Source organism: Canis aureus, chromosome 28 (assembly GCF_053574225.1).
Source record: "Canis aureus isolate CA01 chromosome 28, VMU_Caureus_v.1.0, whole genome shotgun sequence".
NCBI lineage: Eukaryota > Metazoa > Chordata > Mammalia > Carnivora > Canidae > Canis > Canis aureus.
Window position 1 is genome coordinate 30828854 of NC_135638.1, and position 19435 is coordinate 30848288.

A 19435-nucleotide genomic window follows, 5' to 3' on the forward strand; every position below is an offset into this window, starting at 1 on the left:
ATAGCTGTCCAAGCCTTTTCTACTCATCATTAATGACAGTGGTAATATGGTAAGATAGTGAATTTTATATAACCACTTTAAGGAAAGACAGGTTTATAATGACAATACTCTTGACTTCCTCTCACCTTTCCCTCTGGCCTCCAGGAGCTAGTTAAAACAAACCTAAGATAACATTAGGTGACTTTCCACAAGAGTAATGTCAAAGCTTTGACAGAGTATTGCTGAATCTCTAGGGAAGATCCACAGAAGGTTGAAGTTGGTGGGTAAATTGAAAGTAGTTTCACACTTAGAACTTCTTTATAAACGCTTCTTCTCCTTTTTCTTCTTTTTTGTTAAATATTTTATTCATGAGAGACACACAGAGAGAGAGGCAGAAACACAGGCAGAGGGAGAGGCAGGCTCCATGCAGGGAGCCCGATGTGGGACTCTGGGACTTGATCCTAGGACCATGCCCTGAGCTGAAGGCAGATGCTCAACTGCTGAGCCACCCAGGCGTCCCTATAAACCTTCCTTATAGTCTAAATGCAATGTGCTCTTGCGCTCTTTGAGAAGTAGGAAATACCTGCTTACATCAACAGTAACAAAAAAAATTTCAGTATTGTGAAGAACGCGATCACATTTAAGGAAAATTTTTAAAAAGGGTGTTAAACATGCTGACCTTTAAAAAAATATGCTCAAATAAATATATGTGAAAGCTGTGGATGGACTAAAAAGGTACATTTAAAGAAATGATGTGGTCATAATAAAAAAAGAACACTTTTATACATAGGATTTTATTTTGCACTGCTGTAACAATTTCATTATAGACCAAGGGAGAGAGAGAGAGAGAAAAAAAAAGGATAAAACCATCACACTGAGTAAATTACTAAAGCTTTTCTACTTTTGACAGGATTTTCCATCTGGTAGATTTATTGTCATATCCCCTTCAAAACAGACAAGATGCTTACCATATTTTAAAGATTATAGGTTGCCACTGAAAGAAAAATTTTACACAGTCACTGTACATCAAGGTTGAAAAACTGTCCTGCATGAAAAATATACTTAGAAATCATGTGAATAAAAGCAAAAGAAAACATTATTGTGTTTAAGGAAAGATTAAAGTCCTCATAATGTGCCATCTAAATGTGGACATTCATTCTTCTTGGAGTCGCTTAGGTGTAGGGAGTTCTTGCTTCTGCCCATTTCACTCATTATACTGTGTTTCTACCCAACAGTATTCATTAAGGCAAACAAATCCTTTTCTGAGGAGGTCTTAAAGAAACTGTGGACATATAGCAAACTTTTGGCATTAAAACAGGTTAACACATACATAGCCTTTAGTAATGTACATTAAGCATATTTTCTTGGACTAGTGACAAGAAAAGATGAACATGCTTGTTAACAATGTCAAAAAGTTTAAAATTCAGTGTCCAAGCAATTCCTAACAATGCTTCTGTAGCTTTAAGCTCTAAACAGTATAGAATTTATGCAAATGCATTAAAGAATTCAAGCTTGGCAAATTACACCCAAGCAGGTTAAACTGTATATACAGAAAGTAAATGATAAATACAGAATTAAAAGAGTCCTTCTGGTTTTCCTTATAGCCTTGAAAATTGACAAACTTTTTGAGGACAGTTCTAGAATATTAAACATTAGGTCCACAGGTGTCGGGAAACCTAACCACACAAACTGATTTAAAATACTCAAGATGACTTTGTAGTGTTTAATACAGTTCAGTTCGTAGGTAAGGGCACAAGACAACATTTAACAAAAATAATCACATCAATTGACCTAGAAATCAAATGCAAATAGATATGAATACAATCTCCAAAATCTGTCTTTTTTAAGTGAACATTAACCATTTATTCAAAGTTATACAAGAATTTCGAAGGATTAGAGTCTCCTGTGACATAAAGCCATTTCAAATAGTTTCATGTCTCAGCTGAGCAGGAGAGTGAAAGAGGAAGTGAGGAGCCACATTTGGGCAGCGAGACGGTAAAAACGGACTCAACAGCAGCCTCCCCCGGCCTGCTGTCCTCCCTGATTGCCCGCGTGTGTGGCATTAGTAGCAGCGTGCTGAGGGCCAATTTTAATGCCGTTTGCCTGAAAGGAGGAAGGGGAAAGGAATAAAAAAAAAATGTTAAAGGGACCCGACCAGTGCGGTTTAACTAAATTTAAAGAATTCCACTGAATTCTTAATGACATAATTTTACCGAACAACTTCAGAAAAACATACATGAAACAGATGTATACGACAATTAAAGCAGTGTCTCTTAGGGGACTGTTCCTTTCTTTTTAAAAAATAATCCCGTGGAAATATTTCTGAAAATAATTCTTTATCACACCAGGTACTTAGGAGGCAATGAGACCCAGGCAATGCTGCTTTCCAGGGCATTCTCACTATGGAGAAATTGTTTAGAACAATTACTGCAAGTAATCTTTAAAAGATAAAAACATGCACAGCCCGGTACTGCTCTAATACAACGTAAAATCTTTTCTCTAGACAGCATTTCTGTTCCATGTTGAATCAGCTGTACAGGCTAAAGGCATATGAGTGTTCTGTGTCATCAATAATTTCTATGATCCCCAAAGACATGGCAGCTTGCCAAGAACCCACACACAGAGTAGTTCTTTCATTCATCAAACTCACACTTCTGTCTTAACCCTCACTCCCTCAAGTGGATTTTACCTAAAAATACAACACTTTGAGAAAAGTAATACAGTAGCTTCAGAAATTAAGCTCTTAAGGAAACTTTACGTCACAGTAAATCTCAGATTTATAGTGCTTGGCAGTTGTTCTGCAACAGTAGTAGCCTTGGGGTTTCTGGCACTAGCTCAGTATTGACAGCAGCTGATGTGGTTTCTTTTCGCTCTTTTGACTCCTCTTTAATAAAAAGCATGCCCTATGGCTCATTGGTTTTGCCCCCTCTGGGCTGGTAGCAACTTCTTGAGGAATCAAGGAGTCAGACTTGGCATCGGGCCAAATAAATCGCACGGCCTGTTGGCTCCTGACAGCACATTACAATCAAAGCTGCACCCAGCCCAGTAAAGCAGTCAGCTACTATATGAAACCAGACAGAAACGATGAACGTGCCCTTTTAAACAGAGGCCCAATTACTGTTCAATTTATATGGCATTAGTCTCTGAAGGGCGTTGTCTTTAACTCAAAATCTACCGCCATAAGGCTAGAGGACAGGATTTAGAAAATATATTACTCTAAATGAAAGAGAAATGAGAATATCAAGTACTTTTTGGAAACCTTAGGCAAACGGTTGTCTTAGCAGAGAATATCGAGGGAGATATAGAAGAGCCTCGTTTATGGATAGGCCGAGAGGTACATGTGCAATAAAGGATTCCTAACAACGCTTTCCTAATTGCAACTGTGGGAGGAATAGGGGTTTTTCCCTCAGAAGCACAAAGTCTTAATATGGAATGGCAAAAAAATTTATGTAAAAGTAAATAATATACCATACATCCACATAAACATTCTGAAATAAGTAAATGCACAGCAGGGATTTAGGTCAGAAATAATAACCTTTGGTAAACACTCTGAATTACATGCTTCAAAGCTGTTTTATCCTAATCATATTCATCAAATAATTTTACAAAAAAGACAGAAACAAAAACAATGCCAATTGCTAATTATATATATCAGTCTCCTGAAAACATGCTATACTGAGAGTAATTTCCAAATTGGGTATTTTCTCTCTTTCATACTAGACAACAGAGAGAGCATCTTGCATCAGTAACATAGTTCGTGCATTTACACACTAGAAAATTATTCCCCAAAGCAGATGACACCATATGGACATGTGGCTGAAAGTGGATTTTCTTCTCTCTTTGGAGGGTTTATTTTTTTTTCTTTTTGCATTGCTTGCAATAAATGGTCACTTATTTTCACAAAGTGCTGCTCTACTAGAACATAAACATTTATCTATTACAGAACATACAACAAATTTTCAGTTAGAGGATTATCAATTAATCATACATTTACTGACCTCATAGACTCATTTTATGAATTAAAAAAATGTAGAATGACGAATCCATGTAGTAATTAAAATTCAACTCTAATATTAGCCAACATTTGCTTATCTATCTATCTATATATATATATATATATATATACCTCATTATTAATGTCAAAGACTCCTTCTTGGATTTTCTCATAAATTTCTTTTGCTGTATTAATAAATGCCTGAAATATAAAGTAGAGAAATTGATTAGAATTATTTAAAACTGCAACAGTAAAAGAACATTATATAAAAACTGTAGAATATCATAAGGTTCTGTATAAGAACTCAACAAATATAATACAGAATATTAATTAATAAGGACAAAACTGTATGATCACTTCAATAGAGGCAGAAGCAGCATTTAACAAAATCCAACAACCTTATGATAAAAACACCCCACAAAATAGGACTAGAAGGGGACTTCCTCAACAGCATTTATGAATAACTCACAGCGAACATCATACCAAGTGGTGAAGACTGAAAGCTTTCCTAAAGATCAAGAACAAGGCAAGGACGTATACAAATGTTCATTATTAGCATCAATAGCCAAAAAGTGGAAACAACACAGATGTTTATCTACTGATGAATGAAAACCAAAATGTGGTTTAACTTTATAATGCAATGTTAGTCATAAAAAAATGAAGTATTAATTCATATTAAAATGTGGATGAACCTTGAAAATATTATGCTAAGTCAAAGAAGCTAGATGTAAAAGACCACACATAGTATGATTCTATTTATTGAAATATCCTGAAGAGGTCAATTCATAGAGAGAAAAAGTAGATTATTTGTTGCCAAGGGTTAGGGAATGAAGAGTGACGACTAATGTTATGGGGTTTCTTTTGGGGTGATAAAAATGTTCTGGAATCAGATAGTGGTGATAATTGCATAATGCTGTGAATACACTAAAACCCACCAAACAGTACTCTCTAAAGCGTAAATTTTATGGTATGTGAACCATATCCCAGAAGAAAAATTCATCACTGGAGGGGGTGGGGGGGAGAGGGAACGGGGCAGGGATACCATAATGTGAGAACAGCACACATGAGAAAAAGATGTCAGGTCAATAAACTTCTGTGTTGAAACTAGCTTACTTTTAGAGGCTACTGTTCCACACAGGATCCTTTTTGCCAGGACAATGTATTACTTAATACACAGTTTAAGGGGGAAAGACTCAAAGGATGCTTATGATAAAGAAATAAAAAGCAGCCAAACTTCTTGCCATGTTGAATAAAGGCTTATCCTTTTTCCATATAGCATACTACTAGATTGGCAAAACAAAACAAAACAAAATCAGTATTAAAACCTAATCAGGGATCCCTGGGTGGCGCAGCGGTTTAGCGCCTGCCTTTGGCCCAGGGTGCGATCCTGGAGATCCGGGATCGAATCCCACGTCAGGCTCCCGGTGCATGGAGCCTGCTTCTCTCCCTCTCCCTATGTCTCTGCCTCTCTCTTTCTCTCTCTCTCTTTCTTTCTCTCTGTGTGACTATCATAAATAAATTTAAAAAAAAATTAAAAAAAAAAAACCTAACCAAATTAAGCTTCTAAATATCAAATGAATCCACAAGCATTCTCTATGTAAAATATAAGCTATTAGGGGGTGCCTGGCCTAGTCAGTACAGCATGTGACTCTTGATCTTGGGTTCATGAGTTCTAGCCCCATGATGAGGGTAGAGATTACCAAAAACACAAATAAATAAGAATAAATATTAAGATGTTTTATACAAATATTGCCAATGTTATAGAAGGTGTTTATAAACTCATGTTCTGATGATCCCATCTGAGAGATCACAGGTAATAGCATTAATATTACAAATCAGGTCCTCTTCAGTGAGCACTGAAAATTCACAAAATAAGGCTATTCTCCACTAGCACTGATAGTTGTAATTCCAAATTTAAAAAGTAAACAGGTTCATGGAGAGGAACCAATCATACCTTGCGTCTTTTCCACACTGGAAACATTTGACTGCTGAACTTGCCACCAGAGCTTTTGTTTCCTAATTAACAGGACTGATATGTTTCCACCTTTAAGGGCCTTACAGCTCCCCAGAGTAATCAATCTACTGCAGCTCAATTACTGCACCAGGAACATACCGGTCAGCGAAGGAGACGCGCGACTGCGGCAGGAGCGCAGAGATATGAATATGCATAAACTCTAAGTGGCTGATCGAATCATCAGAGAGGGTCATGAGAATTTGCAGCAAAATAATGAGAAGAATTAATCACTGCAGATTCACAAGACACTTAGGAGGTGAGTGCGCTTTTCGTGTGCGCAGGAGTTACAGTGAAGGAGAAATTGGCTTCCAGCCAGCTCTGAATTGATTCACGTTCCTCAAAATTGAAGTTATTACCCTTATAAATAAGGAAAAACTTAACTTTATTTCCAATAACATGTCAATTACAGTGATGGCCTTAGAAACCAGGCTAACTAAATATTGAAGTCAACAGATTCATAAATTCACAGGGCTTGAAATCCTTAAAGGGGCACCTGTATGTGTACATCTCCCTAGAACATCAGACGGAACTACAAGATCCCATAAACGAGTTATAAACTTCATATATACAAGCACTTATATTATAAAAGCCATTAAACGTGCCGATTTATGTAAACAGACTTTTTTTGTTAATTTGTTGATGCATCATTTTAAAAAGTGGCTCAAGAAAGCTATGCTGGGGGCACCTGGGTAGCTCAGTGGTTGAGCATCTGCCTTTGGCTCAGGTTGTGATCCTGGGGCCCTATGATCAAGTCCAGCAGCACTGGGCTCTCGGCAGGGAGCCTGCTTCTCCCTCCGCCTGTGTCTCTGCCTCTCTGTTTCTCACGAATAAATAAATAAAATCTTAAAAAGAAAAAAAGAAAGAAAGCTATGCTGCATGAAATTTTTTAAGTCACTACTAATTTTATGACTTGATAGTACTTAATACTTTATTAAGCGCCTTTAAGAACAGTTGTATCCAATGGACTTAAGATGTATTTTGTGGGGATCCCTGGGTGGCGCAGCAGTTTAGCGCCTGCCTTTGGCCCAGGGCGCGATCCTGGAGACCCAGGATTGAGTCCCACGTTGGGCTCCCGGTGCATGGAGCCTGCTTCTCCCTCTGCCTATGTCTCTGCCTCTCTCTCTGTGACTATCATAAATAAATAAAAAAATTAAAAAAAAAAGATGTATTTTGTGTCTGAAAAAACATGTAATTAATTCCATTACAACTGAAGTACATAAAATGATTTTCTTTTTTTTTTTTTTTTGATAAAATGATTTTCTTTCATAATTCTTATCATCTCCATGAAATAGTCTTTGGACAATGCTATATTTACTTGCCATCCAACTGAGGATTATATGTTGAAAACACTGAAATAAAAATATCTTCCATTCTCTGGGCATATTATAAAGAGAATATTATATAAGTGGGTTATTTTATGTATCTGATGGCAAAATTAATTATATTTAATATTATCAAATAACTAACGATCAATTTTAATGACTCCTCAGTTTAAAACCCAATGTGACAAATGCAGACATTAGTTCACATGTTTTAAAAGCCCATGGCTATCAACTGAAACTACTGAATTCCCAAAAATAATGAACATTAACCAAATACTGTTAAGGCTTATTAGAGATAAAATGAAACTTCTAAGATAAGAACCTTGGGTGTTACAGACAATATCTTTTCCCTAAAGCTGCAAGCATTTCAAGAACTTGGAAAGACTAGAGATATCTCACAATAACTGGCTAGAATCTTAATTGCTCATTTCACTCTAGTCACTAAACTCCTCAAAAATATTTTTAATGTAGAGACCTAACAATGTGAAATACCTCTAGAACACAGACAACAATGATGAGCAACAATTTAGCTCGATACAAGGCCTTTACATTAAAGCTATCACGTTTTCATAGGACAGCTTGAAATTCCTTCCAATTCTATTTTTTTAAAGATTTTATTTATTTATTCATAGAGAGAGAGAGAGAGAGAGAGAGGCAGAGACACAGGCAGAGGGAGAAGCAGGCTCCATGCAGGGAGCCTGATGTGGGACTTGATCCCGGGTCTCCAGGATCACACCCCGGACTGCAAGCAGTGCTAAACCACTGTGCCACCAGGGCTGCCCTCCTTCCAATTCTAAACATAAAATGAAACCAGTTTCATTTTTTCTATTTCCCAGGCTACAGAAACAAATTCTGAGAAGGGGGCAGGAGAAAGTAAAGGGGAGGAGCGCTTGGGTGGCTCAGCCAGTTAAGCGTCTGCCTTTGGCTCAGGTCATGATCTCAGAGTCCTGGGATTGAGCCCCGTATCAGGCTCCCTGCCCAGCAGGGAGTCTCCTCCTCCCTTTCCCTATTCCTTTCCCTCTGCACTCCAATCCCCATGCTCTCCTTCTCTAATAAAATAAATAAAATCTTAAAAAAAGAAAAGAGGGATGCTCACTGGGTGGCTCACTGGTTAAGCATCTGCCTTCGGCTCAGGACATGATCCCGGGGTCCTGGGATCAAGTTCCACGTTGGGCTTCCTTTGAGGAGCCTACTTCTCCCTCTATGTCTCTGCCTCTCTCTGTGTCTCTCATGAATAAGTAAAAATCTTTAAAAAAAAAAAAAAAAAGGAAAGGAAAGGAAAGAAAAAGGAGCACATGTGAGGGCAAATCTGTTTTGAGTGGTAGGTGGGGATGAGCATGTGTAGTGTTAGGGCAGTGGCAATGGGGGAGCCTGCATATGGTGGCAGCTGTGGGGATAGCCAACTAGGGGGCATCTCACAGCTCCTGACATGGAGTACAAGCACTAGTGACAATGGTCCGTATCATTCAGGAGAGAGGCTGTAACCTGGGAAATTAATCTATCTAGAATACTTATTTATTATCAGAAAAATGAAGCAAGTTGATGGCACACCTACAGGAAATTGTTAGCATTCGTGCAATACTGTCAAAGCATGACAACCTAAAGATTATTGTTTGTGACACATAAGTTAGAGCTATAAGCAAGTACGTTATATACTTCTGTATTCTACAAATACGGTCAAATCTGAACATTAATAAATAGGTTATAGAATAGGAAAAAACATTTGCCGGAAAACCAGTATCAAAAGATTTCATTATTAGCACTGTGAAACTTACAACATCTAGGCAGATCCACAATTATGAAGTATAAACAGATTTCCATGTAGCCAACTTAATTTGGTGAGCTGCTTACTTTCCCATGCGGGAATCCACTCCAGTATCAGAGGCTGGACTTCCTGACTCCCTCTTCATTTTACCATTAGCTCTCCCCCTTTGCCCTCCTTTGATTAATTGCCATGATCGGTTCTTTACCTTCATTAGCCATTAACTGCCTTCCACCTCAGACACTAATCTTTTAGCCCTTGGCAGTAGTTATCTGAATGGTCCTAATACCTGAATTTAAGTCAGTCTTCAACAACTTCCCTAGCAAAAATGAAAATAAATATAACTGGCTAAGAACTATATACTCATTACACACAAGCTGATGCATAACCTGTCATTTGTCATTCACCCAAGGGCACCTCTTAAATTGTTACCTTAGACTCAGCATTCCCCTAGGTTCAATGGAAGACACAGGGAAGAGGCAGATATAGTTCTTACTGCTGCTGAACTAAAACAACTTGGTGGGAGAATCTAAGCACAGGACTTAAATCTCTGTTGAAGAAGCAGGAAAAAGAAACTTTCTGCACTGGCAGAGGGAGACGGCATGCAGGGCAGGACTGAAGCAGGTCTGGATGGAGGCCAAGGACAATGTGCTAAGAGGGGCCTGCCTTTGCAGCCCATGAGGGAGAAGAGAGGCAAGGGGAAACCCAGAACAATGTTTCTCTTTCTTTTTTTAAAAAAAGATTTTATTTATTTATTTGATGGAGAGAAAGAGAGAGAGGGAGAAGCAGGCTCTATGCTTAGCAGGGAGCCCTGATGTGAGACTCTATCCCAGGACCCTGGGATCATGACCTGGGCCAAAGGCAGATGCTTAACTGACTGAGCCACGCAGGCGCCCTCAGAACAGTGTTTCATTTTTATTATAGTTTATCAGTTTTTAAAACAAAATACTGAAAATGGTCTACAATAAAGATTTAAATTATTTCTTTATGTCACATGCTGCCACCTGGTGGCAAGAGAAAAAGTGTAACATCTAATAGGTAAGAATTCAAAATACATCCAAGTACCTTAGTTTTATCTAAACATCTTGAACAGACGGGCACCTGGCTGGCTCAGTTGGTGGAGCAGGCAACTTCTGCTCAGAGGGATGGGAGTTCAAGCATCATGTTGGGTGTAGAGATTGCATAAAAATAAATCTTAAAATAAACAAACATCTTGAACAGAGAGATGCTACACAGTAAAGTACCCTGATTTCACAATCAGTGACTCTTCAGTTTTGCTCTTAGAACTAAGAAACATGAGGTAACTTAAATGCTGTTTAACTGTCTTCTAATTTCCTAGTCAACGCTATGAACATCACATGTGTCCAGATGACAAAGCTATTAATAACCAATATTTACTAAGTACTCACTAATGGGCCAGTCTATATGCTTAGTTAATTTGCAGAGGTATTCATTATTTCTGAAAGAAATTCAAAATATGTATAATAAGGAAATTAATTTTTTCATTTGCTTCCAAGAAAATCTGTGGGATGAAGTTATGCCTGTAAGATTAGCAGAATGGCCAAGGGTAGAGTTCTAGAAACAGACTGTCTAGGTTCAAACTAGTTCTACCTCTTACTAGATGTGGTGCTTTGGACTCCTACTTAATCTCTCTGTAGCACAAGGATAACAATGGTGCCTACTACACTAAATCGCTGGTAGGATGAATGTGGAGCACTGAGAGCAGCGCTTGGCAAGTAGTAAGCGCTCACACTTGTTAGCCTTCCTCATCATGAATGTGGAAGTGCAATGACGTGTGGGGAACAGAAGAGGGTACACATGTGAAATGCGAATGTGCCCTGGAACACTGCAGACAGAGTAAAGGAGAAAAATGGTGATCAACACTGACTGGTAAGTGAATTAAAATACCTTGATTAAGTAAAAACTAACTATTAAAAAAAGTAAATTAACAACATAAAGCGTGTTACAGTAAGCCCTGAAGAATAAAATACATTGAGATAGGCTTAATATGATGCAAAGAAAGAAAAGTCTTGTGAAAAGAACATCAGACTAGAATTCAAGATTAGGCTGTTTAAACACAAACTCCTTCAAATTCTATGGCTTTAAAATGTTCTTCGCCTATTTGGTTTAGTTTCAGTAAGAGAATTCCTACATGTATCATCCAATACAATGGCTTTCAAATTGTATTTCACGGACAAATTGTCAGGACCACCTCTTGGGATGTGGTAGGTAATAGGAAGAGCCCAGTGAAAAGGAGAATGAATCTCTTCTTTCCCCCTCACTTTCCATGGCATCCCATTCTACTTTTCTTTCTTTTAGTTTCCTGTGTTTCGTTAGAAGAAAGAGAGCCGCTGCTAAATCTACTCATTTTATAGATTGGGCTGAACTGCAAAAGGAGAAATGACTTGTCCAAGACCATGCAAACTGCAGCAGAAGCAATGAGCAGGATTAACATTCTGCCTACCACATTTATCTTTCCTTTATCAGGATCACTTACTTCTAACACAACTCAGGAATTTTCATTTATTTTGTTTTCAATTTATTTTATGATGAATTTTATAAGGAGGCAAGGTTGGCAACAGGGATACCTGTAGAGAGGCTAAAACAATAATCCAGGTAAGAAATGAAGACCTGAGAAATTAACAGTGGCAACAAGAATGGAAAACAAAGATCAAATTTAATATCTACTTTGGAAAAATTAAAAGGACGTGGTAAATAATAGGGAAAGAATGGTAAGGTGTTTAAGGGTGACTCCATTTTGGCTGAAGTGATTGATATGGAAAGGTATACTGTGAATTGATATAAATAAAAAAGGGGGACACCTGGGTGGCTCAGTCAGTTAAGCACCCAATTCTTTGATTTCGGCTCAGGTCATGATCTCAGGGTTGAGATCAAGCCCGAGTCAGGCTCTGCACTCAGTAGGGAGTCTGCCTCTCTCTCTAAAATGAATAAACTTAAAAAAAAAAAACAGAATTATTCTCTCCCTTCAAAGAGAGAATAAAGATATTTTAAACACATGAATTCTAATGTTTATGTCAAATACAAGTGGAAAAGCCTTGGTAGTTGATCTAGATAACTGTGTGCCTCTATACGAGTATGAACTATAGAGTAAGTATGTGATGTGCACATATCAGCATGACTTTCTCCAGTAACATTTAACTACTTTGGTTTAGTAGAGAAAGTGGATGTAACTTTCAAAGTTAGTTAGGCTTGGATGACCCAAGTTCCACTGGGTGATGGCCAAATAAAGGGTGGAAAAATTGATCCTAGTCAGCAAAATCTTCCAATTAGAGAAAGGGAGTAATAAGTATTTATTAAACACCCCTTCAAGGATGCTGGAAACCTGATTAAGGTCAGGTCAAATTTCCAATGAAAAGTTGGTGGTATCCTTAACACTGAGAACAAGGTTAAGCGGACAAGAAAGTCTTCAGTTTGTATCACATTCCAGCTCTACAGGAATACCTGTTCCACCACGTAGAATATAGCCCAACGCAAGTTAAGATGTCCTCTCAACACAAATTAAATCTGGAGGTTTTCAAGTACTGGGACAGGACACAAACATTAGCAAGGGGCCGTGAAATTGGTCTTCTTAGTTACACAAGTCACATGTTTTCCCTAAGAAACAGACATCCACCTATCCTGTCAGGTTAGATGGCTTGGCAAGCTATTGCAATCTGTCTTAGGGCTAGTTGACTGTTTTCAGCTATTATATTCAGTATATCTTTTAGTACTTTAGCAGCTAAACCAGGAATTATCAGCCTTGATTTTTCAATAGTTAAAGATGTTTAAATATTTTGTTTATTTAAGTCATCTCTACACCCCAACATGGGGCTTGAACACATGACTCCAAGATGAAGTCACATGCTCTTCCAATTGAGCTAGCCACGTGCCCCTAAAGATTTTAAATAATCTCTATACCCACTGTGGGGCTAAAATTTAAAACCCAGAGATCAAGAGTAGTGTGTTCCACTGAATGAGCCAGCCAGGCACCCCAAAAGTTTAAGATTTAAAAAAAAAATTCATTACAGACACACATAGGGGGCAGAGACAGGCAGAGGGAGAAGCAGGCTCCCGTGGGAAACCTGATGCAGGACCCGACCCCAGGACCCCGGGGTCACGACCTGAGCCGAAGGCAGATAGATGCTCAACCTCTGAGCCACCCAGGCACCCAGTTTAAGATTTTAAAAAAAGATATTTTAAATTACTAAGACTTTTGCCTTAAAAAAAATTTTTTTTAAAGATTTTATTTATTCATGAGACACAGAGAGAGACACACACACACAGGCAGAGGGAGAAGCAGGCTCCATGCAGGGAGCCCGATGTGGGACTCGATCCTGGGTCTCTAGGATTGTGCCCTGGGCTGAAGGCAGCACTAAACTGCTGAGCCACCTGGGCTGCCCACCTCAAAATTTTTTGATGTTTATGTATTTTTCTGGTTTTCCATAAATTTTTAATTTTAAGTAAAATTTATGAACACAGGGAAAAATAACCTGTCAAATGGCTAAGAGAGTGAGAATATTTGATAAAGAGACAATTGTTAAGCAAATGGCAAATTTAACCACAATTCACAGCACAATCATCTTTAGTTCCTAGAGGGAATATAATACTATCAGTTTTGATAATGTACAACTCTGAGAAAATGGAATTTTATTTTATAGAAAAAAATACAGAGAAAAGACGGAAGGATATATATAATTTATATAGTTATAACTACATACACACACAGTTACATGTATAATTATAAATACAATCATGTATCACTTCTGTGGCATTTTGAAATCTTCATAAAGTTAGCATGAAGCTTTTGGGAAGAGGTCTTTTTCTTAGCCTGCTGTAATCTTTGTGACATTCATTCCTGAGTCTAAAAAAAATCTTTTCAAACTACTAAGACACTAGGTCGCTACTGAAGGAAACTCCTGATCAAAGGACGAGCCAATCTGTTCTTTTGGGTTTTCAAAAAACTCATGGGTTTTAGAACGCTTAGGGCAAAGACGGTTTAAGACAGAATTTCACCTACATTTAACAAGTGGGACCAAAGCATAATTTGATTAAAGACTGAGGGAAAAAGTACAAGATTGAAGTAATTAAATAAATATGTAACCATCCAAATATTTTGTTATTTACTATGCAGGGGAGAAACTGTGCTAGGTGCTGGGGATGCAGAGATGAAAAGATAGTCTGTGTTTTCAAGGAATGCTGCCCTTATGTTGAACCAACATGAAAAACAAGTGTCATGCATAAGAGTGCTAAGATAAATTTCCTGCTCAGGAAGATACAGGAATGAACACAGAGAAGAGAGCATATAACTTCTATGTGTGCATATGACGCGTGGTGAGTGGTAGATGGGGACACAGAGGGTGTGTTGTGTGTCACGGCATTCCAAGAGGAGGTATGAGACTTCGTTATAGGTAGGAAGAAAGGGCATCTTAAGAGCAGAGAACACTTTCTGTGGAAGCCAGTTTAAACAGTACTACCCAGATGATGAGCTCTTATTTTAATATAGAGAGCACGTTGTATGGAGTTGGCTAATAAGGGAACTTGTCTTCCAAGCTGATGAGTTTGATTCTGAAGCTGTGGGGAACCCACTACACAGGGTTTTAATAAAATTGGGGAGTGACATTCAATTTTCATTTTTTAAAAAATTTATTATTTATTTATTTGTTTATTTACTTATTTACTTACTTACTTATTTATGATAGACATAGAGAGAAGGAGAGAGGCAGAGACACAGGAGCAGGGAGAAGCAGGCTCCATGTCGAGAGCCCGACATGGGACTTGATCCTGGGACTCCAGGATCGCGCCCTGGGCCAAAGGCAGGCGCTAAACCGCTGAGCCACCCAGGGATCCCCTCAATTTTCATTTTTAAGAAGATCTGAGAGGCAGCAACACAGAGGATAGAAAAATGAAGGCAGAGAATCCAATAGCAATGACAAAAGAGAACAACTTGGGGAGGTAAAAATAACAAGACACAAGTGAGAGCAATATGTATTTACTGAATGTGAAGGGTAGGGAAAAAGAATCACTCTAGGACATAGGCCACTGAAGAGTCAAATATCCCTATGGCCTGTTAGGTAAGAACAGAAAAGCATTTATTAGCATAGCAATTAGGAGGTCCAGGGTAACCTTGGCCATGGTAGAAGAAGTCAACCTGTAAACTGAGGTGTGGAAAAAAAAAAAAAGAGGAAATGGAGATGGATCTTACTAGACGATAGAAGAGAACAAATTCAGAACTGGGAATGACAGGTTTTTGTTTTTAAAATGGTTGAAACTGGACAGCCCGGTGGCCCAGCAGTTTGTCGCCGCCTTCAGACCGGGGTATGATCCTGGAGACCCGGGATCGAGTCCCCCGTTGGGCTCCCTGCATGGAGCCTGCTTCTCCCTCTGCCTGTATCTCTGCCTCTCTCTTTCTCTCTCTCTGTCTGTCATGAATAAATAAAATCTTAAAAAAAAAAAAAAAAGGTTGAAACTCGATTATGTAATTATATGCTGAGAGCTAAGAATCACTAGAGGAGAGGATGAGATCGTTTAAAGGATTGTTTCTGAGGAACAGAAAAAGATAGCAGTCTCCCAGGTTGTTCTGTTAGGTAACAGAGCTGAAGGAACTTCACGGTCTCTATACTCCTCAGAGCCTGCCCAGGAGCAGCAGCATCAACACTAGACAGACAGTTCCAAAGGCAGGTTTTCAGGCACACCGTGGACCTAAAGAATCAGAATCTGCATTTTAACAGGATTCCTAGGTGATCTGAGTGCACATTAATGTTTGAGAAGCACAGTTCTAAAAAAAAGAAAAAAAAAAAAAACTTTTTTTTTTTTTTTTTTTTTTTAAAGTAAGCTCTACATCCAACGTGGGGCTTGAACTCATGACCCTAAGATCAAGAGTCATATTCTCCACTGAATCATCCAGCCAGGTTCCTCTGGAAAAAAATGTTTCTACAAGATATTGTGAGCTGGGGCACCTGGTTGGCTCAGTGGTTGAGTGTCTGCTTTTGGCTCAGGTCGTGATCCTGGGGCCCTGGCATCAAGTCCCACATTGGGGTCCCCACAGGAAGCCTGCTTCTCCCTCTGCCTGTGTCTCTGCCTCTCTCTGTATCCTTCATGAATAAAATCTTAAACAAACAAACAAAAACCAACCAAGATATTCTGAGCTAAGGAAAAAGCAGTCTCCACACCCTCAACTGCAACCTATATGTTACCATGAAGAGAATAAGCAAAATAAAAAAGACCTTAATCCTTCAGATACCACATTTTCCCTACCCCAATTCCATTTTTGGGGAGAATGATTAAATCATACTGGGACACCTCGGGGTTAAAAGTGCCCAAGTTTCTTAAAAGGGGGTTCTCAGGGACACCTGAGTGGCTGAGCAAGATCATGGTCTGGGGATTGAGTCCCATATCGGGCTCCCTGCGAGGAGCCTGCTTCTCCCTCTGCCTATATCTCTGCCTCTCTGTCTCTCAAGAATATATAAATAAAATCTTTTTTTTTTTTTAAAGGGAGGGGTTCTCAGAAACTAATAAACTATTGTGAATTCTGGTTATCTACAAGGGGGATACATGCAGATCCTCCTAAACATGTTTGACCATGGAATCCTATGCAGAGGTGATCATTTTAATTAATGCTCCTCAAAAGACAGAATAATCTTCAATACTGCTATTCTCTACTGTGTGGCACAGTAGAAAGGGGATAACATATGAGAAAGAACTTTGACAACATGCCATACAAATATACAGCAGCATTATTTCAGGTACTTGGCATGTTTTAATTGCTTGCAAATTCTTATGAAACACATTTTCTACTTATGGGACTCTCTTCTAAATGCTGACATCACATGTGTGCAATCAACATCACTGGATTCCAGTGACAGAAGGAGGTTCTTATAATCTTCATTATCAACTCCTCAGTTTGTCAGAGGCCAGATTTTCCTGGGACACTGCAGAGTAGGACACTAAACAAATCTGTGGTTCTATTTTTTTTTTTTTTAAAGATTTTATTTATTTATTCATGATAGTCACACAGAGAGAGACAGAGAGGCAGAGACACAGGCAGAGGGAGAAGCAGGCTCCATGCACCGGGAGCCCGATGTGGGATTCGATCCCGGGTCTCCAGGATCAGCCCCGGGCCAAAGGCAGGCGCCAAACTGCTGCGCCACCCAGGGATCCCCAAATCTGTGGTTCTAGAATGAACTGCCAGAGGGCGGCAGCTGGAGAGGTGTTTCTGTGAGGAGCCAGCACAGTTACCAGGTCACATGATATCTTGGTGTCCTCAGTGGCCTTCAGGTCACTTGTTGAAAACAGAAGTTAAAACTAATATTCAAAAATATTTACTGCTGGTCACATAGTTGATTCTTATTTTCCTATCAGTAAAATCTTTAGTAAAATGGAAGTCAAAGTATTTTTTTCTTTTTTGTCAGTCAGAGGTATAAAAGAGCCTAAATCTCATTTTCCTAAAATGTAATGACACTATAAATGCTCTGCATACTCAGCAGAAATATTACTTGAATAAATGATAGGCAACTAAATGGGTTTTCCCCTCTATATGCTATGCACTCAAATAGATGGGTATAGCATCCAAATATCATGTTTAAGAGATCACTACTAGAAACTGTAAATGTAAAGAATTAAGTTCTGGTCTCCTATTACTGTGGGAATACCATCCAGACAAAACTATTTCAGTTGAAATTGTCTATTTGATTTCATTGACATTTAAGGAGATGAATTATGGGGTGTATTTCTACTATCACATTTATGGGTGTATTTCCTCAGTGAATAACAAAAAGGATAAATGATAATAGCACGTTTAGAGCCATCCCAAGTTGTATAAAAGTGATTAAAATCCATTTCATAGGAAGGATGAAGTCCTTTATTATAACTTGTAACTCAGAAATTATAACTTGCAGTTTGGAAACCAACATACTTAAATGTAATACTATGGTAGTTTGCTAATACAGAAATGTTTTACATGGAGAAAGCTTTCTATCTTTGTGTGTAAATAACAAATGTTTATATGTGTGTGGTACTGTTATATATGATTTTATAAATAGATCTTGTCTGAGGAATTCTCATCTTTGTGGAGTAATATCCAGTTGAGGCAGACTAACATAATTTTATCTTTATGCTCTCTAGAAAATAATTTGAATTTTTTTTTGGGGGGGAAGGGAGGGGAAGGGCAGAAGGAGAGGGAGAGAAAGAATTCCAAGCAGGCTCCATGCTCAATATGGAGCCCGATGTGGGACTCAATCTCATGACCCTGAGATCATGACTGGAGTCAAAATCAAGAGTCAGATGCTTAACTGAGCCACCCAGGTGCCCCCCAAAAATAATATTTGAAAGTATAGTCTTGGTTTTGTTTTAAATTTAAGATCCCAGCTGAAGATCAGTAGAATAAATTCAGGTAAGAGCAAAATAGAGGGTACAGGAGAGGCTAGAGTTAAGGAAAATACAAAGTTCAAGATACTGTAAGTAGAGCAGTGCTGAATGATGGTGACATGGAAGGAGAAGGTCATTAGGGTTTAGGGATGGATGAATTGGATCTAGGTGTCAAAATCACCAGAAAGATGTTGAAAACAGCTGAGGATACTCACTGAAGAATTCACAGCTTAGAAAGAGCCCATCAAGTAGAAGTGGTGTCATTTCCTAATAGCATTTTCCAGTCTTCCCCCTCTCCCCTAGATTGTCATTGAAATAAAGCACTTTCTAAAGAAGATTTTATTTATTTTAGAGTGAGCAAGTGAGAGAATCTCAGGTAGATTCCTCACTGCATTTGGAGACTGACGGAGGGGGTAGGCCTCAATCTCATGACCCTGAGATCATGACCTGAGCTGAAATCACGAGTCAGACGCCCCTGAAATAAAGCATTTTTAAGGTCATCATACACATCCCACCTACTTCTAAATGAATAGAGAGGAGGCATGTACTATGTGGAGTTGCTGGTGCTTCACTTCACTGATTTTAATTGTATCCTGTTACTCTGGCTCGGTGTTTTTCAATCTCAATACTACTGATATTTGCATCAGATAATTTTTTGTTGTGGCAAGCTATTCTGTGCACTTTTCTCTAACACCAGTTTGGCTGTTCTTCCCCTCAAAAGATCCTTCATGGATGAAATCATTAAGCCAAGTAGTAAATCAACCGATCCACAGATAAATAGTAAACTTACTTCCAGCAACAGCTCAATAATGCTGGAAAAATGCTGTCATCTGATGCTGCAAATTAACCAATCTGTTCCAGGGAAGTTCAAAAGTTAAAAATTTCATGGTCTCTATTTGCATTATAGTAACTAGAACTTGATTAAAATATAAAAACAGATTACAGCATAATAGCAAAAGCCAATAGGTCTAGTAATAAACATTAAGGAAGCATCACTCTAT

At 38.5% G+C, this 19435-nt stretch overlaps 1 protein-coding gene across 3 annotated transcripts in view; it reads right to left on the reverse strand.

Annotated features, from left to right (window-relative positions):
• Window positions 1-754: 754 nt before the first annotated feature.
• Window positions 755-19435, reverse strand: part of RAB2A (RAB2A, member RAS oncogene family) — a 92013-nt gene continuing 73332 nt past the window's right edge. For all 3 annotated transcript variants that reach the window (XM_077876853.1, XM_077876855.1, XM_077876854.1), the window contains exons 7-8: window positions 4106-4174; window positions 755-2082 (exon numbers count right to left, since the gene is read on the reverse strand). In XM_077876853.1, the coding sequence (XP_077732979.1) occupies window positions 1987-2082; window positions 4106-4174 (165 nt within the window). In that variant the 3' untranslated portion in view covers window positions 755-1986. The remainder of the gene's footprint in view (window positions 2083-4105; window positions 4175-19435) is intronic.